Here is a 27,352-nt window from a genome sequence, read left to right on the forward strand (position 1 = left end):
TGGTAAAAAACAAGAAAAAAAAAAACAAAAAAAAAAAAACGATTTTTGATCGAGAAAGCAAAATCTCGTTTTGGAAGTAAAAACAACTCGAAGTTGATATGGTTGTACACATGTATATTTACAGCGGCAAATTTACATTTATAATTTACTCGATTGGTTTCATGGCAATGCGTCACTCCAGAATCACACTATTTGTATTTACTCATTTTTTGGCCTCGTTTGTTGTAGGTTTCGTAAACGCTCGGCAGTGTCACCGGCCGAAATCCATTCGGTGGGTTGTTGATCACCGGTGGACGACGGGCTGAAAAAAAAAAACAACCACTTTTTTCTCAGCATTTTTCCACGCGTCGTTAAACTGGATTTTTTTTTCTCTCTCTTACCTCCATCTCGCGCTGCTACGACTTGCAAGAAAAACGCGAGCAAGATGATGCAGAGGCTAAAAAAAATTAATTGATGACAATTGAGGATCGTTAACTTTCGTTGTTCGATGACAAAGCCTGTCGCGGCGTCATATATGCGTAATTAGTTATGTTGTATTAATTAGTCAGGTTGGCGTTGATTGAAATAAAAAAAAAAAAAAAAATCTATTGCCTCAAGTGATGTAAGCGCTCTCGAAGGAGACAAAATGATTATGAACCTGTGGCAAAGCAAAGCAGCACCGATAAGAGTAAAAAGTTGAATATTCGCTCGATGTATATGCTTATCGTCTCAATCTCGTGTATTCGTGTACGGCAGGTGTCAATGACTCGAGCGCGTACACATAACAGAAAGGAATATACGTTTCCTAATAGAAGCTATATAAATATATATATATGAATATATATATATAAACTCGACTTTGGATAACCGATTTATGTGTGATTGTTGTGAGATAATGTTGAATTCATTAATGGTCCACGCTGCGGGAACCCGTACGCATTTCGGAGATGCGAACGCGATAAATATATTTGACACAGATACTATAATGACACAAATGCAAAATTCGTACCAAATGTATGTTACGAATGGCGTGTGCGCGTTGTGTGTCACGATCGGCGTTTCTCTCAGTTTTTAACGAAACTGCGCAGCAAAACGTGAACCGTAAGCATTATCGTGTACGCACGTGACACGCTAATTACCAAATGTATACGCGTGGGTATTATTTTCTTGTCGTGGCACACTTTTCGCTTAAAACGAAACAACAGAACTTGTACGTTTTTGATCGTTTCCCCATCCATGCAAAGTAAGGGCGTTTCGATTCATTAAACGCAATCGATCAAACGTTTATCCAAACGAGCCACCTTCAACGTGTAAAAAAAAAAAAAAAAATCTTTTCCAAACTATAACAATGCCACATTATTGAATTACTCATAAATATTATGTACTTAACAAAACTGTATACTCACGGGACAACCCAACGCTTCATCTCATAAATGCGTATAAGTACGCGTACTGGCACGTGAGTAAAATACAGTACACAATAATATGGACGAAAACACCACAGGTTGTCAACTAAATGGGAATCAGTGCGTATCAACTCTTAAATGTGTGTATCCCCCACCCGCGAGAGAGAACTTCATCTCGGCGCGCGTGTGCGCCTATATACATATACGTGTGTATATAAGTAATATGGTACGCGTATAATATATATTATATATAGTGGCCGGTTACACACTACCAAGAGTGTACACGTGACTCATGTAATATCAACGGATGTAATGTATATACACCGAGCCGTGACATTCGTGATTGAGACGCTATTGTTTGGCTTATCGGGCCAAGCTATGCGCTTTCATCCGCAGTGCAATCAATACCAATGAGCTTTCAACTTTTATTCTCCGGCTCCGTAAGCATATATAGGTATGTATACACGGTGCTCGATGTCAATAGGAAATAATGTGGGCATGATTACATCTCATACCGTATATAGGTACTTGGACAAAATCCTCGAGTTGTGCTGCTTTGGTAAGAAAAATCTAAAATATTGAAATGTCATTAAAGTCAACGTATCTCGATCGGATTTGAGATAAACGTCCACCAAAGCTTTCGGGAAAGAAAATTTTTTCTTCATTTGCGACTCTAGACATAAAATACATTTTAAGAGTGAAATACCCACTCTATAGGATTGAAAAGGAAAAAAAAAAAAAAAACAAGCAGGCACGAGTATAGCGGCAAATCCGCGGCAAGTTCGGTGGGGCGAGTGCATTCTCGTAGGATTTTCCGCGAGGCAGGGTAGCAAAGAGCGCCGCGAGTGGAAAAGTTTTCCCGACCGCCGGATTCCAAGATCTCTGCACTCCCGGCGTGCCCCTTCAGGGACGAGGGCAGCCTTTGCATCCGCCGTAACGGCGCTTTGCTGCCGAGGCTCTCAAACGGCCGATTGGAGAGAGCAAGTGGGCCAATCAGAGGTATCGTGAGTTGCGGAGACTTTTGCTTCGACCAAATTTTTGGTTATTTTTCAATCCTTTCTTGAATATGCCGTTGCCAAGGAAGAGATTTGGACGTATTAGAGGAATAGTCCGAGCTTTTGCGAATAAAAAACATTACGCGTTTTTGAGGTCCTAGTGGCACTTAAATTTGTAAAAACTGTAAAGCTATACTCTGTATATATGTAAGTAGTTTCGGGTATACTAACTAAAATCGAGGCCACTTACGAGCAAAATGAGAATGCAAGAGAATTTCCATAAAATTGATGTTTATATGACACAAGTATACCCTACACCCCTTGACTTCAATTTTGGTGCCGGAAGTTATTATTGCGAGCTCGAAATTTCCGAGAGAAAAATTTCATTAGCGTGAGAAAATTTTATCACCTTATTGAATAATTTTAAGTACAGAAAGTGCGAGGTGATCCGTCGAAATAATTTTCTTTATTTTTTAGTATACATTACATCGAATTATTAAAAAAAAAAAAAAATTAAACCTTTCAAGCTGTGAAAACAGTGTGACTTGATTTATATCGTTCGACTAGTCAAACATTTACTTTTTCTCACAAAATTCCTTTAAATTAAGAAGATGTTTTTGTTTTTTTTTCCCACACAAAATGGGCTTATATACCAATTAGACTCTTATTTATACAAGATAATTCGTGAAGCGTCTATTTTTAGAGTTATATGCCGCTCGAAAACTGGTTTGTACCCACCACTCGACTTCTTTTCCATCAAACTATCACCTATACAGTTCAAGGATATACACGAAAGAAAATAAGTAAGTATTGTCACGGAGTACAATCGATGCTGACAACAAAAGAAAGAAAGAGAGATAAGTTTTTTTTTTTTCTTCATTACACAGGTGTTTATTGTCAAGTGCCCTATGGACATATATTTATGCATACACGGCAATTCATAATACTTTTTCGCGCAACAAGTATACATGTACACCCATCAGGATGTCATACACGGTTGTGCAAAGTAAAGCGAAAAGGAGTCGGTCGGCATAAGCGCGCGGGCCTTGACCGTCAACGCGTCAACAAACGCCGCGTGCACCGCACACCATCATTCAGAGCTCACTTGGACTTCAAGATGAAAGGATCGAGCTCATTCGCTGCGGCTCGCGAACGCGGCGCCATCCTCCTCGCGGTCCTGCTGGTCTTTCGTAAGTTTTTTTTTTTTTTTTTTTTTTTTACTTATTTATCGATCTCTCGGTATGACCGTTAAGTTACGTTACGGTAAACCTGTTGCAGTTGACGGGACTGCGAGCCGTGGATACCCTCTTCTGAAAAAAGAACTCGGGGCGAGGAGTCATGATTACTATGATCGTTACAACACAGGTGAGGCTTTGTTTTTCAATGTTTTTTCGAGACACCGATGAACATTTTATGACTCTTTGCTCATTTGATAATAAATAAGCCGTTTTCTTTGTGAAGTGTGGCACGAGAGCGGAAATACCAAAAATAGAATAAGATATTTTTTAAATACGTAAACTTTTCTTGCCTTGGTAAAGTTGTTTTTCAAGAACTGTTCAAACAATTGTTAAAAAAAAAAAAAAAGAATAATTTAAGAGTGTTTAGATTAAACGGCTAAGTGAAAACACGTTTACAAACCTTAGAGTGGGTAAAAAAGATGGTTGTAGGACGACACTTGTCGATTTGATAGTCGCCAAAGACTCGACAAAACAGTATTTTTCAACGCTTACGTAAGACCGATTAATATATACTTTCGGGTTGTGTCCGTGTCCCGTGCGCTAAAAAATAGAAAAACACCGAGAGCTCGACACTTTTAAAAATACAACCGGCTCGCGCGTGGTCACCTTTAGATGCTTTTATCACATAACGCACATCTTAATTGTACTCAGGGTTGCCGTGTTATCGCGCCTTTCGCCTCAAACTCGTACCAAAAAGGCACTCAAGGCCGCGGACTTTGCTTCCGGGTTGGACTGATTGATGCTTGTCAGGATTTCGCGCCGATACGATCTTACAATGTTTATATCCGTATATACTATACAATATAGTATGGAGTTGAGATAAAATCTTTGGTGAGATTAGTATACGTACACTGGGAATAAGTTTTTCCGAGTGACTATATGAATACTTTATTCAGAGCAAAGATAATGTATGGTGATTTTATTTTCAGACGAGCCATCGTTGCAAACGAATAATCTCAAACAGATGAATAGTACCAATGGCTTCGGTTCGTCTGTCGAACCTTACCAGAGTAGGTGCCATAAGCGCACAATCGCACGCTTGTGATTGCTTGTAACGTATAATCTATGACACAATTTTCTTTTTCAATGTAGGTTACATCGCGTGCGAGCCACGGACTTTTTCTTTCGAAGGCTGCACCTTGTGCTTCTGCACCGACAGGCCCAATGTTGGCCTGTGCTGGGACTACGAGGCGCCAAAGTGCGCGGAGACTAGCAAAGCGGTCGATGAGCAGAAACATTCAAAGAACAACGATCCTCACGGCATTTGGTGAATGGCGTTTTTTTTTTTTTTTTTTTTGTGTTTTTACGGTATACAGAGTGGATGGATGTATTGTTGAAAAGGATGATGCGTTTCTCCAAACAGGATGATTATTATTATTTTTTTTTACTTTCTCTTTTTTACAAAATTATTTACATCCCAAAGGAGGTCGGTGTTACATTGTATTAACAATATATATCTTTTTCCATTGAAACAATCAACCACGTTGTTGTTTTTTTATATTTATTAAGTCAAGAACACGAGAATATTATACTTTTACATTCATTATACCGCCGTTTCATCAAGTAAGTACTCAACTACATTCATCCAGTCGATTTATTTATTTATTTTAACAATATTGATATAATAAAGCTAGTGGTACAACTATTTACTCTAAAATTTATACAACAGGATGTCTACAGAATCCTGAAATTTTTGTTCATGACTGTTTTTCATTCCAAAATAATTTGCAGTGATGATTCATTACTTGATGAAGCGTTGATTTCATTTTTTATAAATTTATTTGAAAGTTTTGCAAATTCGAATAAAAAATTTTGATTTATGGAAGCTGTCTTAAAATTATTTAATTAAAACAAAATTAACATTTGCGACTAACCTTTTGTACAGTACTAGACGAGACTATCACGTAGCATTAAAAAAGAAAAATTTTACGTTCCGGATAATAGTTTAAAAATTCTTACAAAGGGATAATCGAAAAAACGTACAAGATGCTGTGCATCGGCTTATACCTCTCAATATGAAACGTAGGGTATTACGCCAAAATTAATAAAAAGAGAATTTTTACTTCTTTTTTTATTTTCAAAAAAATGATGCTTTGTACATCTTTCCATTGTGCTACGCAACGCTAATGACTAGTAATGAAAGTCTCATGATGAAAATCCCACGGAAATTTTTTTCGTTCATAAAAATTCATAAGATGTCGGAGTTGGTGTACTTAAAAAGCCATCGATAAACAAAAGTAGTAGTCATGAGAAAAAAAAAAAAAAAAAAACTCAATGTTGGTGGTTAATAAAGTATCATGAGGTAATCAAACTCAGCTGTACTCGTGTACTCTCCGAGCCCATGTATATATATATATAGATCGCGTTGGTGCATCTGTCCCGAAACGAAAAATGAGCAAGATTTTGATGGATTCGTTCGTACAAAACTCACAAGCCTCTCCAAAAAAAAGGCCACTGCTACATCACTCGGTCCATTACCCGATCCGTCAAATAACACCGCGATCCCCGTCAGACGTGCGGTACGAGAAAACGCCCTCCCGAAAACCGCGTCACGCCGGCATCCATTTCCCCTTCATTTCGGCTACGAAATTGCTAATCACCCTCTTTTCTGGTCCGGAGTTTCCACATCCCGTCTGTCTACCCATGGGGGAATCGATTAATTTTTTAATTTCACCGACTACCAGTGGGTCTCTCGCTCGTAATCTCGCGTTAGAGGCTCTCGACTGCTAATTACACTTGCAGAGGCGCATGGAAACTCGATGTGTTCTTCAATTGATCTACCTTTTATCTCAATTGTTTAACTGTTGCCGCTCAACAAAAAACACCCCAAACATTGGATTTTCAAACTACCGATTTTTGTTGTTGTTGTTTATGAAATTCAATTGATATCGAATAAACCAATCAAACGCGCCAAAACATGTTTACAAATAGAAAAAAGAAGCCTTGTGGGTATCAAAAGCTGGACGAGCGTATATATTTTATTTATTTTTTTTTTTATCCAACAATCAACCGCGCGGTTGTAATTGCGTTTACATGATTGGCGCGTGTTCCTCGGTATGGATTCTTACAAGGGGATAAAGCCAATGAAACCTTTGATTACTAAGTAATACGGTCGCGACAGTTTTGCAATCTTCGTCATCGGCTGTGCAAATAAAAAAAAAAAAAAAAAAAAAAGGCCTCGTGCAAGCACACGATGTTATACACGATTCGAAGCCCTGCGGTGGCAATAACGGTGCGTATACAGCGCGGAATGAGAAGAATAAAAACGCCAGAGGAGGATGTGACTGTATGGAGAGGAAAAAACAATAGTGTCGCGCAAACATGTATACAGGTAATGTGCACCATGCAATGTCTATACTTATGTACGATCTCTTGAATGACGCGTGTTTGATGTGTACCTCGAGTTACCCATATACATGGCTGAACAAAAAAAGTAATGAAAAAAAAAAAAAAAAAAAAAAAAAAGATGACTCTACACTATATGTAGATTTGGAGCTGCTTTGGAGATGCTATTGGGGGTTGTTCATCCGTAATACTTGTTTGCTGCGACTTTTTTTTCTTTAGATGAAAAAAAAAAAAAAAAAAAAGAGCAGATATCCCAGAAACACGAAAATTGACGGCTTTGTTTCAAAGGGCGTGATTGATTGTATCATCGGCACGAGAAGGGAGTTAAGCACGCGAATCTATTGTTATTAAAGATGGTAAGTAGGCGTGATCGGTACGTATCGCATGTATAGGGTGCCATTAACGACTAGTCGTATATAGATTGTACAGATTTTTTTTTTTTTCTATTCAGATCAACATTTGCATTACCGAACGGACACACACAGCTAATCCAAGCATTTTTTCACCAAGTACTTGCAATAAACAACATTGTTGGGCAAACGTGCGCGACCCCCAATATTGCAACACACACTCGGTGTGTGGTTTGCATGACTCACTGTACAAGTTCCTTTGGGGGACTCCCTGACCCCCTCAGCTAACCGTCATTGGCCCGCGCCTCGCCGCATGTAACCCTCCCATCGAAAAGCGAGAAAGCCCAGGGACACATATATATATATGCAACGCACAACAAACGCACATTGGCGCGGCTCCAGCGACTATATACTGCAGCCCCGAAACAAAACAAGTGGCGGATACCTAATTACTTTTAAATCCCATACGACTATTTTTCTCCCCCGATGGTTGCAAGGTTCTTTTTCTTCAACTGCACAAGGAACAATCGTACACGTTGCAGGATCTACATGCCAAAGAAAGAGAGAAGTTAAACTCCCCCAATGGGCTTTGGCTCCCGTCCAATTGGCGATCCGTACCCGAGCGCGGGAAAGCGGCCTTATGCGAAAACTACGACCATCGAACGAGCCCGAAACAATACGATTCCAAGGGGCGCGTCGACTACGTCAATCTATTGCTCATTAATCGAAAACAAAGATTGTCTTGGACGGTGGCGGGTGAGTATACGATCGTATCTGTGGTGCGGCAGCTTTCCTCGAGATGACGGACCCCACGAAGAGCAGTGTAGGTGCCTATACCTACAGCTCGAGGAGGGGGTTGGAGTCGGATTATACACGGTAGTGTATGGTCGATCGGAGGATGAGTGTGCGTATATATATAGATGGGTAGACGATTGGGGGGGGGAGCTCTTCGTCTGCGAGTGACGTTTTTAGGGTGGCCACCGATGCCTGAAAGGGGTTTATACGGGGAAACTAGGAGATCGTGGAGTGTTACTGGGAAGAGAGACTGCTGCTGGTTTTGAGAGCTGCGAGATTGCCGATACCGTGCATCCCGTGAACGTTGCTTATTCGCGTTGGATGTAGTAACAAAGAAAGTATAGCAAGTAAACCTAGTACTTACAGTTGCAAAGTTGTTTTTTTTTTTTTTCTTTGCGAGCAACGCATGAGCTTCGCCGGGAGGGATGTATGGGGTTGATGTAACGAACCGGCATCTCCGCTCGTCAGAGTAGAAGTACATCCCAACTGGATTTGTTCGATTAAAAAGTTAGTTTGGAGCTCTGCGGCCAAACTACCTCGCGGAACAAATCTATTTTGTCTGGCTGCGACATTTCCTCGGGAGAAACGTACACCTGTATGGCTCATCAGATACACTTTTTCCCGTCTAAAATTACAACGTACACACGCGTATGGCACTAAAGTCCTGAAACAAGGAGGAAAAAAAACGAAAAAAAAAAAAAATGCTGAGCTCAAGTCGCTCATAAAGCCCGAAAAGTACTCTTTCGTGCCAATACTTGTACACGCACCAAGGAGCCCAAAAAGATCATACATGTAAAGTATCTATAAGTATAGAAAGCTAGTTGTAGGCGCGCTATACGTATCGATTCAACCGACCAATTAGGGCTTTTCTTGGTCAGTCGAAAAGCCGCTCGCAAAGGGAAGAGAACTCTCCGACATGGGTCCTCTTCCCCCCTGTACACATATACACTTATCTCCTCCCTCTTCGACAAAAGTTATATATACCTATAGGCGCGTACGAGTGCGCTTTCCGTTGAACGTATACAGTATACATTGTAGCCGAGGCACGTGCGCCCACTCGATGGGGGGCTTGTGCGTAATGGATTTTTCTCTCCCTATATACTCTTGCTTTTGAGTGACGTCGAAGGATATATATAATACGCACATAGGGAGCCTCGGGAGGGGCATATGACATTTTCGCTCAATTTCAATCGCTATTCCTTTGCCAATGAATTTTGCGTTTGAAATGCTTCGGCGCGAGTTTGCAAAAAAATTTTACTCTCTAATGTATATACTGATAAATCGGATAATCAGAGACAAGGACACTGTTCGAGAAGTACAATATTCGTTTATGAAACGTTTCGCCGAGGGTCACACGTTTCGGCTGACATTCGTATTCCAACGAAGGGGGTGAGGGGGGGGGTAGGGGTGCATTTGAATTTCCAATATCGGTAGCACGGATTCCGGGTTCCTCTATTGAATTTTTGATTTTCCGTAATTTTCCCCGAAGCCGTACCTGCATGTACATATGTTATACCGGCGCACGACCCTTTGACACGGATATCTTACGCGAGTGAGAGAGCCGCGCGTCGTGTTCCTCTTGATCTACTTGAGTGAAATTCAGAATTGGCAGCGAGGATTTTAAAACGTACGTGTGTACACGGGTGGGTGTATACTCGGCTTCGTTTGTCGAGGGGACAAGGGCCCTAGAAACTTGTAAAATTAACGATACAGACCAAACATCCTCGACTCGCGTACGGGGGAATATCCCCCCTCCCCTGGGAAAATTTCACGAGTGGCGTGGTCCGTGTAGAGCACCGGGTCATAATCATCGGGAGGAGAGGCTACGAAAAATAAAAAATTTTCTCCCAAAGAGACTTCAAACTTACGAGCGGAAGCACGAAATAATTGGCTTCATGCAAATGGCCCCCGTTGGTGCTGGCTTTTTTTTGTCATGCGATTGCCGAGAGCGTTCGTCCGTTGAATCAACTCTTCTTCGCTTTGCTGTGTGTATGGATGCATCTGATAAGGGCCACATGTACCCATTTAGTTGAAAAAAATCAGTATACACGAGCTGGTATAGTGTATACACGTATCTTAAAAAATTAATTTCGAACAACTTGAGCAATGTTGTTTTTTCTCTCACGCAAACTCGTATAAATGTATACATATGTACACATCAAGAGATTTTCAGGCAGTATCCTTTTACTTCGATCTCCACCGGTCAGTTTACGTAAACTGTTGGAAGCATCGAAACTTTAGGATATGCCGTTTATTTCGCCCATTGCGGTCTAGAGATGACGACGACGATGGATTCTTCTTACTTACATACTATTCCGGTAGCTGTTGGCCCGAGCTTTTATTTCGTGCCTTTATTTTTTTCGCTCGCTTTTTAGCCTTGATTGAGGCACGACTGCTGAAATGCACACGTTCTCGGTTGAGTTGGCCTTGTGCTGTAATTTTTCTTTTCTTTTGACGAGCACGACTTTTGAGAATCATCGCATCAGATGTACGCAAAAAAGGTAGAGTAAATGTTATACCGACTGGAAGTATTTAATGTCTCCGCTTTGAGGGAAAAGAAGTATACGCAGAAAAAAATTACTTTTAGCAAGAAGCTTTCCTACATGGGATCGTGGCTGTGGGTGAACATTTTTATTTTAAGGACTGCAGTGATGTAAGTTTTTTTTAATGTTGAATTTTTTGGATGTTTACATTTTTTTACTCACACCACTTTGAAAATGAGCCCAACCATTTGAGTTTGCCCAAACTTATTTATATACCGTGAGCAGTGTTTCTTTGTGGGTCACTGTTACAATTTTCGCTCTCGTATTATTAGGGAAGGGTCGCAGCTTCATGTGCGCGAGAGTGTATCAAGTCTGTATGAAAATTTTGGTCCACGCGCTGTGTTTTTTCACGTAAAAAAATTAATATATGATCAAATGTTACTTTCCACTAATGGACTGACCACAAAAGCTCCATTCTCCACCGTAGTTTTTTTTTGTCGAATATCCGCCTTCTCCCCCATAAAATGAAACATGTTTTTTTTTTTTTTTTTTTTTTTTTTATTTGGATAATTTGTTTGATAATTTGATATTTTATTTTATATACATTTTGGTTAAAATTAAGAAATCTTACTTTGTATGTTCAAACAGAAAACGCAAGTTAAAAACGAATTGGTAATTAAACTAATTTAATCATAAAGTATATATCTTTTCGAACGTCAGAAACAACAACAACTACTGATTTGAGCGGTGACAGATAATGAAGCGTCACAATAATTACACTTGTGAGCTGAAGTACAAAGTATTGCGCTATTAGCACCAAATAGCTTTAAGCATCGACACTTTAAGCGTTCGCGGTAATACATAATATATGTATGTATGTATACACTAATGTTATTTATTTTTCGAAAGTAGATAACTCTCGTATCTATAATCAGTGAGATAATGGTATGTTGAAGGGTTTAACTATTCAACAGAATAGATTTTCGTTTTAATCATTACACTTTAATTTTTTAATATTTTGCGAAAACTTACGCCTGTCAATGATACTTTTACATACTTTTACAATTCGCAGAGCACAATGTATACAAAGAGATGAATCGTTTAACCCTACTTTATAAATATATAGATATTACAAGAAAAGAATAACAAGAGATTTTAAACTTTTACAAACACACGTAAAATGTAAACCCTGGGGAAGGCAAAAAATTGCCTTTTAACAAAAAAAAAAAAAAAAAAGTGCAATCCTTGTATAAAATAACAGCTTGTGAAAGTTAAGCGAAAATCACAGTAAACACACACACACACATAGAATAAAAACGTATGTATATTTACAGTAAAAAAAAAAATAAAAAAAACAGCCACAATGACCGTTATGGGGTTTTGTAAAAAAAGGTCCACGGGTCCCACGAATATATAGCTCGTCCCCTAGACGAACTCACCGGCCTGCATCTCCTTGACCAGATCGGTGATGAGATGCTTGTAGGTGAGGGGCTCGGCGTTCTTGCTGAACTGACTGAGAACGAACCAATCGCCGATCCGACACCCGTTGAAAACCTCATCCACCTCGCGCTTGGCGTTGAGCCTCGAACGCGCCCGGAACAATTGCCTACGGAAGTTGACTCCCGTGCACGCGCACACGCGGTAAAGCAAGTTCACGGCGCTTACGGCGGCCAGGAACCACAACCAGAACCAAAGGAACACGTACACCTTCTCGTTGACGACGTTCAGCGCGAGCACGCAGAGACCGTCGTGCTTCTCCACGCTACCGCTCGGCCCGTACTTGGGGAAGGTGCACTTTGTCAGTTTCGGGAACACCCGGGTCATGGGGTCGATGCGCTCGTACTGGTCCATCTCGGTGAAGTTGATGACCTCCAGCCCGTACCTTGAGAACTCGCCGCCCAAAAATACGTCGACCGCGTACATTTGCAGAAATACGTTGACGAAGTTGAGAATCTCGCAGACGAAGAATCGGTAGGCGTAAAGGTTGTGGGAGTGGAGGTTCGCGATGAAGTAGTCGACGAGGAGTTTGTTGTTCTTGGCCTTGTCCTTGTCACTGGTGTAGGGCTTGTTCGAGAAGGCCATGAGCATCTTGATCTTGCCACCCTCGGATATCAGCCAGAGGTAACGGGGCACGTAAAACAGGAGGGCTTGGCAGAAAAGGGCGAAGCACACCCACTGGTAGTACTTGTGCAGCTTGACTTGGTCGTTGTCTTCCACGTGGATCGCCACACCGGGTTGGACGACACTCCTGCCGGGGATTCCATTTTTTTCTGGTAACGTGAAGGTGGAGTGGATCCAGCAGTAAGTGTTCATTATCTTCGGTGGAATCACATCCGCTAGGCAGTTGATGGGATCGCCAAAGTACTGAGTTGCACTGACCAGTATCGAAAATGACACCAGCAGGACGAAGCTTGCCTTGTAATGTAACTTGAATACAATGTTGTCGATGCATACGTCGTCCAACGTCAATAAGCTCTTCACGGGGTCGAAAGTTTTAAACATTTTGACCTTTTTTAATCAATCGAAGGATTAAAGTTCACAATGCACGTATACTACTTTTTTGTCAACTATAGCTAATATATAGCTATACAAAGCGTGTTAGTACAATAAGCGTCAAAGTAGCCACGGAGTGTTCACACGTGACGCAAACGAGTCTCGAGGGCACAATAGCTGTATAGAAATTGGCTACGCTAACCTTGAGTAATTACAAGTTTTCTCATGCATATTAGGCAGATAAGAGGTCAACGGGTGGTGGGGGTCGGTTCGTGCCTTTTTTCTCTTTTCTGTTGTCTTTTGGCATTAATATTGTCCTGTGCCTCCTGCGTTACCGAAAAATTCAAGAAAACACATTTATGAATAAAACAGAAAAAACGGCACATGTATCGATAAGCAGCAATAAATATATATATCTTGCGCTATGAAGTAAAGTCGAAATAACTTACCTAAATAACTTGAATGGTCCGAATAACACATATGTGTATGTACCCATGTGTCACCGTGGCATAACTGAGACTGATATCCCCGTTGGTACTGTTGATACTCGGGTACGATGAGCTTTGTTTATTTATTGTGGGCCATTTTCGTATAGGTACTTACCATATTAGACATAAACCGCTGATAACCGCTTTGAACCGCTAAAGGTGTTGCTATACGCATTAATATTTACGATATCAATCATAAGTTTTACTCCTTTACGAAAGTTTTCCCGGCTTTCGTGCGTTTGGAAGGACTAGAGGTGTATTGCTCTTTTTCTTATCTCTATGCTTATGCCTCCATCCCTAAGTCACCAGAATCGTACATTTTAGAAAACTGCTCGATGCATTATACCTGATTTTTACACCCCCGCGCAGCTATTGCTCTTTTTGTTGAATGTAAAAAAAAAAAAAAAAAAAATACTCAACTCATTATCGATAAGTTGCAAGTAAAGATAAAATCCTGCATGTACACCTGTATATTAGTAGCGAATATAATCAAAGTTTTTCGTCTAAAACAAAATATAAAAATGTAACGTCGCAAGTAGCGCACAAAACTTTTTATCATCTGGATTATTTATAGGAGTTTTCATTGCTCGAATCAACATTTACTCAAGTACTTTACGACACATCCACATGGACGTGTAACGCGTTAATTGATGACTCACTCATTTAACCCTACAGAAGAAAGATTATCCCCAAAAGAGACATCAGGGAAGGCCATGCAAGCGATTATCTTATCTCCCCTGGAATTCAAAACGCGCTATCTTCCCCCGTTCGAAGTACTTGTAAGTACAAACGCTTCTTTGTATCTCACCATCAACGTTATCATATACCCCATACATCCACTTTCTACAAATCAGTGGTAGGCGGTACGATATATGTATTATGTGCCCGCGCATTTTTTTTACCACCTAAAACCCCCTCGAAACGCCAACAAAATTTTGAATAAAGATACACGGTTCAAGCCCCCCTCGCCTTACCACAAAGAAAAAAAAAAAAAAAAAAAAAAAAGGAAAAGTAATAATACGTAACGAGCGATAAACAGACTCGATAGGCAAGCGTCTGTGAATGAACGATTCGCTCTCTCACTTTTTTTTGATCAACGTATTAATGACAAACGCTCCAGTAGGTAGATAATATATATATATACGTGGGGATAAAAAAAAAAAAATAAACGAGTTGGGGGCTGGTGTAGAAGAGCTTCGCATCATTGATGGCCTGACATATCTCTCCTCGATGGGTTAGCTCGCGCTCTGCCACGTGCATGCGAAATAAGAGAGTAGCGAGTATATACAACTCCCTTATTTCTCTCGAGAGACAGATTACATACCTTTTCAGAAAAAAAAGGAGGTGGGGTGGGGGAGGGGGGGGGGAAGGAGGTTCAGTAGACCTCCTGTATCGTGTCGCTTATACCTACACTTCCGTGAGTTGCGTATGAAACACATGCAGGTATACATGTGGGAGGAGGAGGAGGAGGAGGGAAAAATCGCCAAACATCATGAATGTCCAAGGGAGAGGCCGCTGGGGCCAACCCCTTAAAAGCCTTCTGTGTGTACCTACTTGGGTGATGTGCTGAAAAAGTAAAAGAACGAAAACGCAAGAGAGAAAGGGAGGGAGGGAGAAAGTGGAGCGACGAATGTGTGCCATCGCGAGTGAAGCTTGGACGGGCCGGGTTGGCGATATAAATAGAGGGGACAAAAATATATGATACGGTATAAGACAGAGAGAATGACAAATGGGGTGATGCAAGGCAAACTGAGCCTGTGTGCACTGCTGCTGTTGTATCCAACCGTATATGTATGCAGCTTTGTGTTTGTGCGGGTTTTTACGCGAACGGGTGCATAAAAAAAATAAAAAACGACGAGGAATTTGCCGCAGAACGTGCGTGTGGATAAATTATTGTGTTCAGGATAAAATGTTGTACGTGTGTGATCAATTTAATAGAATAGTGCGTCTGTTTGCCAAGCCGTTGTCTGTGTGTGTTAATTAATTTTTAAAACTGCAAAGATCGGCAGACAAAATGTTGCACGTTTGGCTTTGTTACAGAGGTATCCGATGCACACGGATGATTGCACGCATTCGTTGCGGAAAGAATCGTAAGAACAGGGGTTGTGATATCCATGTATGTTTTTACAGTTTGGATCTTTGGAATTTATTCAGAAAAAATGTAACAAAGTCGTAAAACTATTTAATAATAACAGAACAATATAATAATAATAATAATAATAATAATAATAATAATAATAATAAAATCAGCAGTTACAGTAATAATGAATAACAAAGAGCTGTGTTTTGAGAGAAAAAATAATAATTGCAAAGTCGGAGATTCGATTGAAAATTGCAAACTAGTAACGGACGTAGGATATTAAGGATATAAAAGGGTTGGTGTGCGAGGACAAGACACATCATTACAATAACATATTTTACGGTTCATACGACTTTGAAGATTATAATGAAAATGACACAAGTAGTGGCGCTGTTATTGACCCAATTTTTACACACACGTGGTAAGTATTTCAAATATTTTTTTGCTACGACGACACTTTTGTTCAATTGAATTGTTACGAAAAGCCTTTGTAAGTTTTTTCAACTCAAAGTAAAAGAAAAATATCCCACATTGATAAGCATATTAATAAACGTGCGAATGAAAAAGCGTATGTACCAACAAGATAACGTCGATAAGTACTCAAGTTGAAAAAACAAATAAATGAACTTAAAAAATTTGAAAAAACACGCCACACGTGTATTTAACGAAGTAGCCACCAAAATGTACATGCTACGTTGTTGGCTCCACTCATCTCTGCCAATCTACACTTTACACTTTTCGAAACGGCCGAAAGAAAAAAGTCCTATGTATAAAACCATAAGAATATTTGTCATGGCGAATCACTGTGAATCCACTCCTAAAGAGCGACTCATCGCTCGGTTGAAACTCGTCCCCGTTGAAATTTAATCAGCCTAAAGGCCCGAGAGATTAAAGCGGATTAAGACCAGAGGCTTTATTCCTCAAGATTGCTCCCCGGGAGCCAAGTGCGGGGCGGACTCGGGCGGCCCTCGCGAGGGACCATTTAAAAATTCACGGCACCTTAAATTCTGCACGGGATCACGGGCATGCGAGTAAACTCAAAACTCGCGATACTGTCTCGTTTCATAAGAGTGTGCTTTTGAAAGTTTCATGCCGGTGCGGGAGGTGCGGAGGCGGCGGGCTAAATATTTTAAGCCGAGCGTTTTAGCGGGGCGTCGAAGCGAGCGGGAATGAAGATAAAAAACAAAACGCAACAAAAGAGATTTTCAAAGTTGAGCTTTTTCCTTCGATCGCGAGGAAAACAGAAGTTGTCCTCGTAAACGGGGGGGCTGGAGGAGAGGTTGCTATGAAAATCGTAACTGTATAATATAGTGTATATGTGTGCTCGCTCAAGTTTTTTTCCGTGCGATTTGATTTGATTTTTTTTTTTTTTTTTCTCGAATCCGTATGAAACATTCATGAGACAGTCATCAGCGAAAATGCATCGATGAATATTCATGAAATAAATAAATGAGCTTCCTCCCCCCCTGTGAGTACAATATATGGATTCCAAATAACTACGTTTCATTAGATTATTGTTTCTATTGTGTTGTTTTTTAAAGGTAAAAAAAAAATAAAAATAAAAAAACAATTCGAGTCAACACGCTATAGAGGATTGAATTTCAAAAACATTGGCCAGCGTATAGGCTGTGATTAACAATGGGAGTTCGTCGAAGCGTGAAATAACCAACTCCCGATCAGTACAATACGTGCACTGTGTGTACGCGTTCATTGTCTCTTTGTCGACCACCTCCTCCTCGTGGATTTACATACATGAGCAGCCCCATGATTTCAATCAAACCCGGAGGTTTGCTCTCTCATCCTGTCGCTCCAGAACCGCGGATACCGGAATTTTATTTTTATTTGACCACGTTTCCCTGCTTTCTCTATTATACTCTCCTTGCACTTGATAGAAAAAAAAATTAAACCATTTGAATTACTGAATATTTTTTACGACGTATATTCGTGTAATCGTTGCAACAAAGCAACTCGTACATGACTCACGCTCGAGCCGTCAAATTTGAATTGCTGCCCTCAATGTCGAGGGAAGCACTCGAACTAATATTTTTTTATTTCGATCGTACCCATCACTATGTAGGTGCGTGTACGTATACGCTTGCTTTTAAATAAATTTGTTATTCAAATTGTTTCAATTGCGAGTGCCCTCCTCGTGCACAAAGAACCAGCGGCGTGGACAAAACGAGCTGCCGCAATTTATGTATATTTATAAAAAAGGCATTTTTTTTTCGGTTTTTAATTTTCATTTGCGCACGTCAATATGCCCAGCTATACTCGAGATGGATTTATTTCGTCTCGTACTGATTTTTCCCGCTTTCAAGCCATAACTATTGACAAACAGTTCAAACAGGTAGTATTGGGAACTCGCCTGAAAAACGTATTTCCATCCAACATAGCACAGCCAGACTTGGGTACAATTATTTTATGGACCTTTAAAAACTATCGAAGAAATTTTTTTTTTTTGCTTCGAAGTACATTTGTTTCATAAAAAAAATTTTCATTCAACATCACTCGGAATAAAAAATTCAGAAAAATGTTTTTTCCTACTTTGGGCTTTTATTTTTTTTTTCTTTACCTTTGAAATCAAATATTTAAGCACTTAGGCTATTGTTTTTTTTTCTTTCGAAATGGAATCAAGTAATTTTATCTTCCAAATTAATATTTACAAAGCACCGGCTACAAGTACATTTTTATCAGAAAACTATACATTGAAAAAAAAAAAAAAAAAAAAAAAAAAAAGAAAGAAAAAAAAAAGAAAGAAAAAATGAAAAGAGTATTGGGGCCCCCAGCCAACGCGAGTCGGTGTATTTAATTGAGCCAAACTCCCGCGACGAAGGAAAGGGGTGGGCAGACCATAATACACTTCCTCTCACGGATATATATATCAAACGCACACGGGAATAAGCCCCCACGCAATTATTTGCCATAATCCACTTTCAGCGGCGGGAAAAAACAAATCGTTCGAGCGGCACCGCTCTTTTCTTTTCACGCTCTTGTGCACGCATAATAACGTTATACATATACATATATAGCCAAGGGAGGGCAAAAAATAGAGAGCGAACGAGGAGTTTTTAGCAAGTGCAGTATAGACGAGTGCGAACAAAAAACTAATGGCATTATAAAGATTCAAGTTGACCGTATGTGCGTGCAACCGTGTACTTATATAGGTACACATATCCATGGTGCACGTATAGGGTGAGGGGATTAGCATTTTCAGGGATTGTATGGTACGGTATAGGGTGAGAAAAAAAGGGAAGGTGCAGCGGGAATAAAGAGAAATATCGAGCTTACCTCTATCGCACAACACTATACGTACGACGAAAAAGAGAGTCGGCGCGTTTTTGCAAAAGGAGTTGTCTCCCCCGTGGATATTCCAGCGGCATCGGGAGGGGGAGAATCGAACCGAACAAAAGGAGAAAGCGGGCTGTACAGTATAAGGTATGGAGTTCAGAGAGAAAGTATCGTAAGTAATGAAAAAAAAAGTAGGGGCGAAGTATACACGAGGGCAAAGACTGTATATATATATATTATATGCACACACGTGCGTGACGCGTGTCGCGCATCATCGACAGAACAGCCCATAACGTACACGTGTAGTGCATATTATTAGTTGTAGTACACACATATATATGTATACATGAGAGCAAAACTAATCATCCGGGAGCGACATTCGCAAACGAGTGAGCATACACAATGTAGGTATTATTATACGTATACAGGCTGCAGCGCAGCGTGCAAAAAAAGAGGGAGGGAGGAAGGTTGCTCTACATGGGGTATAGGGTGTTCTCTTATACTTTTGCGTCCCCCTTATTTTGGGACCGTCGCTCGCACCAGTGCACCTCACCTCGCGCTACAATAATATAACACACATGTATACCTACACGTTCCCGTGTGCAACCCCTCCGTCACGCGCACGCGTGCGTGCATGTACATGTGACACTAGTCTAGTAGTCTCTCCCCGCATGTATGTGCAGTGCGCGGTGCACAAACCCTTCGTTTGTTCCGTTCCCCCCCGTAATCCGGCACTCCGCTCGGTGCATTTGGACACTCGTTTATATACATATAAATATACGTATACTTATAGTGTGCATGCACCGGACTCCAACCCCATACATATATACGTGCGGACGACAGGCTAGGGCTACTTTGTTATCTCTCACTTTTCTCGGCTAAAAGCGCCAGTACCTATATATATGTATACACACTTACTATCTTTTTTGATACCACGCGCCTTCCTCGTTTGTGTGTGCGCACGAGCCCCTCCTATACCCTCGGATGTTACAGGAAGCTCGCGTGTGCTCGAGTTCACATATATTATATATATATATATATATACTTACTCTGGCACCGCGACAAAGTCCACCTCTTATCGGTGCAATGGTACTACGCAGCCTTCCCCGGACACTTATGTAAGTAAGCGTATTTGGTTGACGTAACGTACATGTGTATACATACAACATTGGACTTTTCACCCTATACGTATATAATTAAATTCTATACGTATAGGTACACCCAACCCCTTCCAATCGAGTCTTTCGTTAACCCGGGTTGTATATATATATATATATATATATACAGTCTCTCCTTGTGTAAACTGCACTTGCAGACCCGATGTTGGTTGGTCCATTCACCCCCGTGCGTTGTATCGCTTTGCGATATACCCTGCCTGTGCTTTTACCTCTTTCTTTTTCCGTCTGTTTTTTTCGTTTGTTTGTTTGTTGTTGTTTTTTCTCCGATTTCGTTGGCTGTGTGCATTTGGCGTTGGTGGGAGGGGGGGGGGGGTGAGAAGAAAGGGACGCGCGGTAGGACAGGTGTGGGACAGCTGCCTCTGTTTCGGATATGCTCGGGCGGGTATGAATGTACACACATATATATGTACAGCAGCTGCACAAATGTATAGCGTATATACGCTCGGATGGGGAAGAAGTACAGTGATTCATCGATCGATACATTTATGTATATATTGTGACTGCGACCCGTTTGGCCCCGTCACTCGGATTCAAAAAGTTCGACACCATATTTATGGTACATAATTTGTGAATAATAATTTTCATTGATATTTTAACGTATAACTTTGTGCTCTTTATGAAAATTATCCTAGGTATAAATAATCTCGAATGTACATTTTTTTGAAGTTTTTTTTTTTTTTCTTCCTAAATTTAATTTAGGTTTTTCATTCATGTAATTGTACATATATTATTATTATTATTTTTTTTGTCGCGTTGATGCATGCAACATGTAAATAGACTCGCGTCGGTGCACGTGGTTCGAAAGGACTGGTTTTTATTTCACCCGCGAGGGCATACAAAATTACACCAAGTGCTTGGGCGCAGCTATAGTGATGGGGAAAATGCGAGGTTCCCAGATTGTATACCGAGAAAAGAAAAAGGTTTCCCTTCATTCACACAAAATCCAACAGATCCCGGTTAATCATGGTATAGTTGCAGACCGACCATCAGTTAACCCCTAACTGAAAGTAACGACGACGGCCGTCCATTGCGAGCCACTAGGACATCAGCACGGGGCGGTTTAATAATTTGAGCGCATTACAATGTATACACATCCCGTCCACCGCGAGTCTTGCCTTGATGATGATGAATCCATTAAACCGATATTATTGTTATTTACACGCAATTATATGCATTGAGCAAAATTTTGGAGGCCCCCCCCCCCCTACTCTACATACCGTAGTGTAACACTGTGCTCTCGCTTTCGATATTTTATATGAGGTGGCTTCCAAGAAGTAGGATATATATGTATAAGTGCAAGGAGCCTCTTGTAAAATGCAAATCATGCCGCCAAAGTTTCTCAGAAAGCCTGTACAGCTCGCGAGTATTGGCCTGCATAATTGATACACATATAAGAACACACGCTCCGTTTAACTTGGAAAAATGAAAAGCGATGTTAATTTTTTTTTTTTTTTCAGGCAAGTAATTCTCTCCAGTTAGCAACGCAAGCAGTTTAGTTTCGCATAGCTGCAGTATACATATGTGCTCGGTTATTTGCGTGGTGTACCTACTTGCAAGTACCTATATGTAGGTATATAGCCTTTATGTGGACGTTTTAACTGTATGTAATGTTTACTAACCCGATTTGAGGCGCTTTTCCGAGAAACTCCTCCCAACCCGACCGCCACTCAATTATTTAAGCGTATACGGTTGACGGCGGCGGGGCAGTTTGCTCATATCTCAGAAGCAGATAACGCCAAGTTACTCGTCGTCGACTGGGATTGCGCTCATCTGACCAGCAGAGCCAAAGAGCTAATTTTACCTTTTTTTTTTGTTTATTGGAAGAAAAAAAAAAAAAAAAAAAAAAAAGTCTTTTCTTTCGAACTGTTGGGAACAATAATAATTCATATTACCTTGACAATCAGGATCCCTTCGAAAAATTGTTTTTTATTTTTTTGTGAAGTACAATGAAAAAGATGCACAAATATATCTCCGATTAGCCTAGATATTCCTCGATTTCCTGATACTTATACACGTTACAAACGCAACGGATCCAAGAAAACTTACAATCGAGTAATACGCGTACGCGGAAACAACATTTCAAATTGAACGCGTATCCACTACCTGTATAGGTAATAATTTTATAGGAAAGAAAAAAAAAGTAGAATTAGGGGAAACTCGAAACTCAAGCGACTATGATACACACATATACGACACGGTAAAGCGCACCATATGACCTTCTTTCCTCCCATGTAGGTATATATATACATATATAATCGCCAATTAACTACGACTCCCCCGTAAATAAGATGAACACCGGGGGGTATGAAATATTAAAATGCACGTTGTAGCGAGTACAACCTGTTTCCCGTGGCAGACAGGTACCTACATATATATATGTATATATATATATGAAAATCCAACTCTATATATACCGAAATGCACATCAGAAGCTTCAGGGGGTTGGGGCGTGTTGGAGATCTGTGGGCCACCGGGTAGGTATAGGAGCGCGTGCGCCGAACTTTTGTCGAGAGAGAAAGGGTTGACTCGCTCCGCCACCGTGACTATGATGGCTTCTACACATAATATACACATATATACATGTATACGTACCGCGAGAAAAAGAGAGCGACAGAGTATGGCGGTGCTTTGGGTACGCGGGCAAAGAGCAGAATATCGGATGGAAAAGCTGCAGGGACCGAAATAAGCGTGGGATACACACACACACACATAGAGAGATAGAGAGAGAGGAAAGATCGAGGGTGGAAAGTAGACAGGTGGCCTCGGAGGAGCCATGCACGGGGAGAGAGAAATAACGATTTCGAGTCTCCGGCGGGGAAAGCACGAGTGTGTGCCCACTGTCAGCACGGCGCGAGGGTGCATTCGAATAAGGGAAGCGTATACGTGTATACGAAAAAGGGGAATTTAAGCGCTCGCGTGTGTGTGTGTGTGTGTGTATGTCTCTCCACATAGACACAAAATAGATGCGGCTGCATAGGGGAGGGGGGGGGGGGTAGATAGAGCGACGCCGAGGGCTGGCGAGCAGTGCGCCAGCGCCGAGAGTCAACGACACGATGCCACCCCCCTTCCCCTCAATGTGCACACTCACCGAGGGTACAGCCGCCCTATATATACACCCGAACAGACACGGACGCAAGGGGGTGCCATTGGGTGCGCGCGCCCACGGGGGCATCCAAACACACACACACACGTATCTCCAGAGGGGCGAAGGGGGGTGGGGGGGGTGGAATAGTGTGTATGGGGGCACATAGACGAAGAGAGAGGTATATATAGAGCTGAGGGAGTACAGCAGCGGTGGAAGGGTGCGCCCTACTTTGTGTGCGCGGGGAGGCACCACCACCACCGGGCGGACGGGCGCTCGGCACACCACGGTCTTTCTCTGTTCCATACGCGACGGCCACAGTTCGCCGCGAGCCGTCGCCTCGCACGGAAAGCCGTCAACAGTTCTCGCCTCTATACACACACACACACACACACAACAATCGGGATAGCCACCCGTTCGCCTCCTGCTGTACGACTCTCGCGTCATACGTGTACACACACATACGCTACCGCGCTGAAAGGAGCAGCCCCTATTACACCCTCTCTCCGATTTTCTCGCTTCCGTTTTTTTTTTTTTTTTTGTTCTGCGAGTGCACAATATACCTACAGTGCTGTTGCAGCCACGAGAGAGAGAGAGAGAGAGAGATTAAGACTCTTATGGGCAAGGGTGGCAATCATCATCATCGGTCGCATCTCAAAGAAAGACCAAAATCAGTTTCTCCTATAGATGAACCACCCCTCACCCCCGATCGCCTTACTTTGGCACAGTCCTCTCGTCGAGAGCAAGTGGCGCCGAGGAGGAGGACGAGATAACGAGGGGATACAACAAAGAGAGAGAGGGAGAAAAACAGCAGCATCAGTCGGTGCCCGAATTCGCGAGCACCAAGCCGGAGGTTCCATTTTGTGGGTGACGGCGCCGTTCGCTGACCCGTATAATATACCTGGTGCCAGTATACCCCCCACTGTTACTTTTGCCACGACCAAACGTGTACGTGTGTGTGTGTGTGTGTTGACCGATGCTCCTGTGCACGGAGAAGCTAAGCAAGTGCACGGTGCAATCGGCCCGAGGGGGTTTACGTAAGAGAGAGAGAGAGCCCATCGGCTAGCGCGCGCACGCACACCCCCCTCGGTTCTCTTTCGCCTCCCCGTGATACGTGTACCTTTTACACCCATCGCGATCCGATGGATACTAGGTTCAACGCTCTGCGTGTGTGATGCGCCCTTAACGGGTCGTATCGTCACCGGAGGCACGTCCACTCGTGGTTTGTGCACCACCACCTTACAACGACGGCCACGTATAGGATAACGGGGCAAGAAGGGAAAGCTCAAAGAAGACCGAGCCACCGCCGCGCGCGCGCGCTTTTCTCTGTGTGTGTATGTAGGTCGCCCGCGGATCGGGAAAGAAGCGGGGGATACGCTCGCTTACGTGATGCTGGTGCCGTACGTGCTGGACACTTGGCCCGCTGATCCTCTCTTCCCCAAAGTGGCGTAACTCTCGGCACGTACCTGCCCTCCCCCCTCCCCCCTCTCTTCAACGCCGCGAGGATTATAACGACAATCAAGAACAACGAGCGAGTGCTCCTCCCTCCGGTTGGGCAGACATGGCGCTTTGCTCCGTCTTTGGCCGCGGGATTTGGGCGTCGAGCACCCGGGGCAGCTCCTTCGGGCCCCGACTTTCGTCGCGGCGATGATTGCCCCGGTCGCCATACATACGATCGAGCTTCGAGCGTCAAAGGATAGCCGAAAGGAGGAGCAAGGAGGAAAAATGCGGGTGTACGGGAGGAGTAGTGGTGCTGTGTGGTGTTGTTGGTGGTACCTGGTGTGTTGGGGTCCGCTGTTGTTGTTGTTGTTGTTGGTTCAGGGCGAGGCGTCGCCAACGGTGGACAACGTGTGCGCCAACGTGTGCACGTGCAAGTGGAAGGGCGGCAAGAGGACGGTCGAGTGCAAGCCCGGGGTCCTGAACAACATACCGGACGGTATAGACCCGGAGACCCAGGTGCTCGACGTCAGCGACAACGACCTCGGCGCCCTCGTCAGCAACATCTTCGTCAAGGTGCGCCTGACGAATCTGCAGCGTCTGTACCTGCGGGGCTGTCGTATCAGCCGGATCGATCCGGCGGCCTTGGCGGGTTTGACGAACCTCGTCGAGCTCGACCTGAGCCACAATAGGTTGAGCTCGGTGCCGAGCCACAGCTTCGCCGGAGTGCCGTTTCTGCGCGAGCTCGTTCTCGGCCACAATCCCTTGGGTTACGTGCCCGACCGGGCCTTCCGGGCAACCCCCAACCTGGTGAAGCTGGACCTGTCGAGCTCCGGGCTGGCCGACTTGGCCCCCAAGAGCTTCCACGGGCTCGAGGCCCTCGAGGTACTCAAGCTCGGGCACAACCGGCTGGCCACCCTCAAGTACCCGGGGACCTTCGAGCCCCTCGGCAAACTCACGAGCCTCGAGCTCCACGAGAACCCCTGGATCTGCGACTGCCACCTGCGCGAGATGAAGTCGTACCTGATAAAGCAAAATCTGCCGAGTCCCGTGGCCCCGGTCTGCCGGGGGCCCGACCACCTGGCCAACAGGTCCTTCGCCGAGCTCGGCCTCGACGATTTCGCCTGTCCCCCGGTCATACAGATCGTCAGTCGTTACAACGAGGCGACGATCGGGGAAAACGCGAGCATCGTTTGCCAAGTGTCGGCCATACCCCCGGCGAGGATCAAGTGGATCTGGAACGGGAAATTGTACGCCAACAACAACACGGCCATCAACGGTTACCAGCGCGTCATCATAAGCGAGGAGGGCCTGTTGTTCCAGAAGCAGAGCACCCTCACGCTGACCAACGCCCAAGAGGCCGACTCGTCGGTGTTTTTCTGCGTGGCCGAGAACCAAGCGGGCAGCGTCGAGACCAACTTCACCCTCCACGTGTCGACGCGCACCGCGGGCATGGCCACCCTCGGCTCGGGCCAGATAGCCGGCATCTCGGCCGCCCTCCTCGTCCTCATACTCCTCATCCTCCTGACCATCATGATCCTGTTTGCCCGGCTGAGGAGGCTGCCCCAGCCCAAGGAGCAGCAATTGACCAAGACCCCGGCCCCACCGGGCAACCCCGACAACAACGGCTCGTCGTCGTCCCCGTCGACTACCACCGACCATCATCACCAGGGACTGGCCAACGGTGGCGAGTCAACTGCCACGGCCGGCCGGAGGAAACAGCACGCGGTTGACGACGACGAGGCCAAGACCACGAGTTTCAGCAGCCACTTGCGTTACCACTCGCCGGAGATGCCTGGCGCGGTGGCAGCCTCCGTGGCCAGTAGGTCGCCCCTCCTCACGAACCACCACCACCACCACCAGCAACACGATTACCTGCAGCAGGTGATGAACCGGAGTTACGAGCAGCAACAGTCGGGCCTGCAATTGGCCGGGCCGTGTTTCTCCTCGACCCCGCAGTCGGCCTCGCTCATGCCGATCGACAATCCGGATTTGATCCGGGACACGAGGCGGGGCTCCAGTGACGAGCCGTGCGTGCAGCCCCAGTTGCAGTACAGCGACGAGACGAGGCTCCAGCTCTACTCGGAGTGCCTAGCCGGCTGGGAGCAACAGCACCAACAAACCCTCGGTAGGCCGGCTACCACCTCTACCAATCCCTACTTGATGCAGGCCAAGGATGCGGGGCCACCGGTGATGGGCTATCACCAGCAACACGGTGGCGCGGTCGGTGGTGCGGTCCAGCCGGAGACGACGGCCTTTCCGGCGGGCGCCAAGCAGATACGCGTGTGGCAGAAGGGCGTGCCAGTGTTGCCCCCGGTGTCGGCTCTTAAGCGGGTCCTTTCGACCCGCAGCTCGCCGGACGAGGGTTACCAGGAGGGCACGGGCACGGACGTCTAGGCAACGCTGGCTTCTTCGTCGCCTCGTGGCCCACCGCGGCACTGCAGTGATGCACGATGACGAACCCAATGGCCCATCCTCGGGCTTTTTTTTCTTCTTTTTTTTTGGTCGCGAGTTTGGGGGAGATGCGGCGGTGCCTCTGTGACGGCCAAGTTTCGACAAAGTTTGTGCCAGCTTTCGCGGGTGTGTCTGTGCATTACGTGTTTTTTGCAACTTTACCACAAGGAAGAAGACCCCACCACCTCCAGGAAAGTACACGCAACATCGTTACAACTACGACGAAAACTCGTGCGCGTGTGTGTTGGTGCGGGTGGATAA

At 43.8% G+C, this 27,352-nt stretch overlaps 3 protein-coding genes and 1 long non-coding RNA gene across 4 annotated transcripts; 2 read left to right on the top strand and 2 right to left on the bottom strand.

The window, feature by feature from the left end:
* Positions 1-131: 131 nt before the first annotated feature.
* On the bottom strand, positions 132-1,473 carry LOC149375983 (uncharacterized). The gene is made up of 3 exons (XR_016293109.1): positions 1,386-1,473; positions 381-436; positions 132-301 (listed from the first exon to the last, which is right to left on the bottom strand). It is a non-coding gene; the product is annotated as an uncharacterized LOC149375983 (long non-coding RNA).
* A 2,024-nt stretch (positions 1,474-3,497) lies between these two features.
* LOC106636200 (uncharacterized) lies at positions 3,498-4,916 on the top strand. Its single transcript, XM_014348521.2, has 4 exons — positions 3,498-3,570; positions 3,659-3,745; positions 4,548-4,628; positions 4,711-4,916. The coding sequence occupies exons 1-4, from the start codon at positions 3,498-3,500 to the stop codon at positions 4,887-4,889; spliced, it is 420 nt and encodes a 139-aa protein (XP_014204007.2). The 3' UTR covers positions 4,890-4,916.
* Positions 4,917-11,963: 7,047 nt separating this feature from the next.
* Positions 11,964-13,359, bottom strand: LOC106636287 (innexin inx2-like). The gene has a single exon (XM_014348645.2). It carries the CDS (start codon positions 13,091-13,093, stop codon positions 12,017-12,019), a length of 1,077 nt encoding a protein of 358 aa, XP_014204131.2. The 5' UTR covers positions 13,094-13,359; the 3' UTR covers positions 11,964-12,016.
* An 11,566-nt stretch (positions 13,360-24,925) lies between these two features.
* On the top strand, positions 24,926-27,054 carry LOC106636201 (uncharacterized). Its single transcript, XM_014348522.2, has one exon. It carries the CDS (start codon positions 24,926-24,928, stop codon positions 27,032-27,034), a length of 2,109 nt encoding a protein of 702 aa, XP_014204008.2. The 3' UTR covers positions 27,035-27,054.
* Positions 27,055-27,352: the final 298 nt, after the last annotated feature.

This window comes from Copidosoma floridanum, unplaced genomic scaffold, assembly GCF_036245765.1.
Source record: "Copidosoma floridanum isolate Cflo_tuat_1 unplaced genomic scaffold, Cflo_Japanese_pri ptg000001l, whole genome shotgun sequence".
NCBI lineage: Eukaryota > Metazoa > Arthropoda > Insecta > Hymenoptera > Encyrtidae > Copidosoma > Copidosoma floridanum.

What these genes read in the sequence shown, in the direction of transcription:
- LOC106636201 (XM_014348522.2), top strand. Translation starts at nt 24,926, where the DNA reads ATGCGGGTGTACGGGAGGAGTAGTGGTGCTGTGTGGTGTTGTTGGTGG.
- LOC106636200 (XM_014348521.2), top strand. Translation starts at nt 3,498, where the DNA reads ATGAAAGGATCGAGCTCATTCGCTGCGGCTCGCGAACGCGGCGCCATC. An exon ending in CGCGGTCCTGCTGGTCTTTC is followed by an intron (nt 3,571 to 3,658) that starts GTAAGTTTTTTT and finishes AACCTGTTGCAG; the next exon opens with TTGACGGGACTGCGAGCCGT. An exon ending in GTCTGTCGAACCTTACCAGA is followed by an intron (nt 4,629 to 4,710) that starts GTAGGTGCCATA and finishes TTTTCAATGTAG; the next exon opens with GTTACATCGCGTGCGAGCCA.
- LOC106636287 (XM_014348645.2), bottom strand. Translation starts at nt 13,093, where the DNA reads ATGTTTAAAACTTTCGACCCCGTGAAGAGCTTATTGACGTTGGACGAC.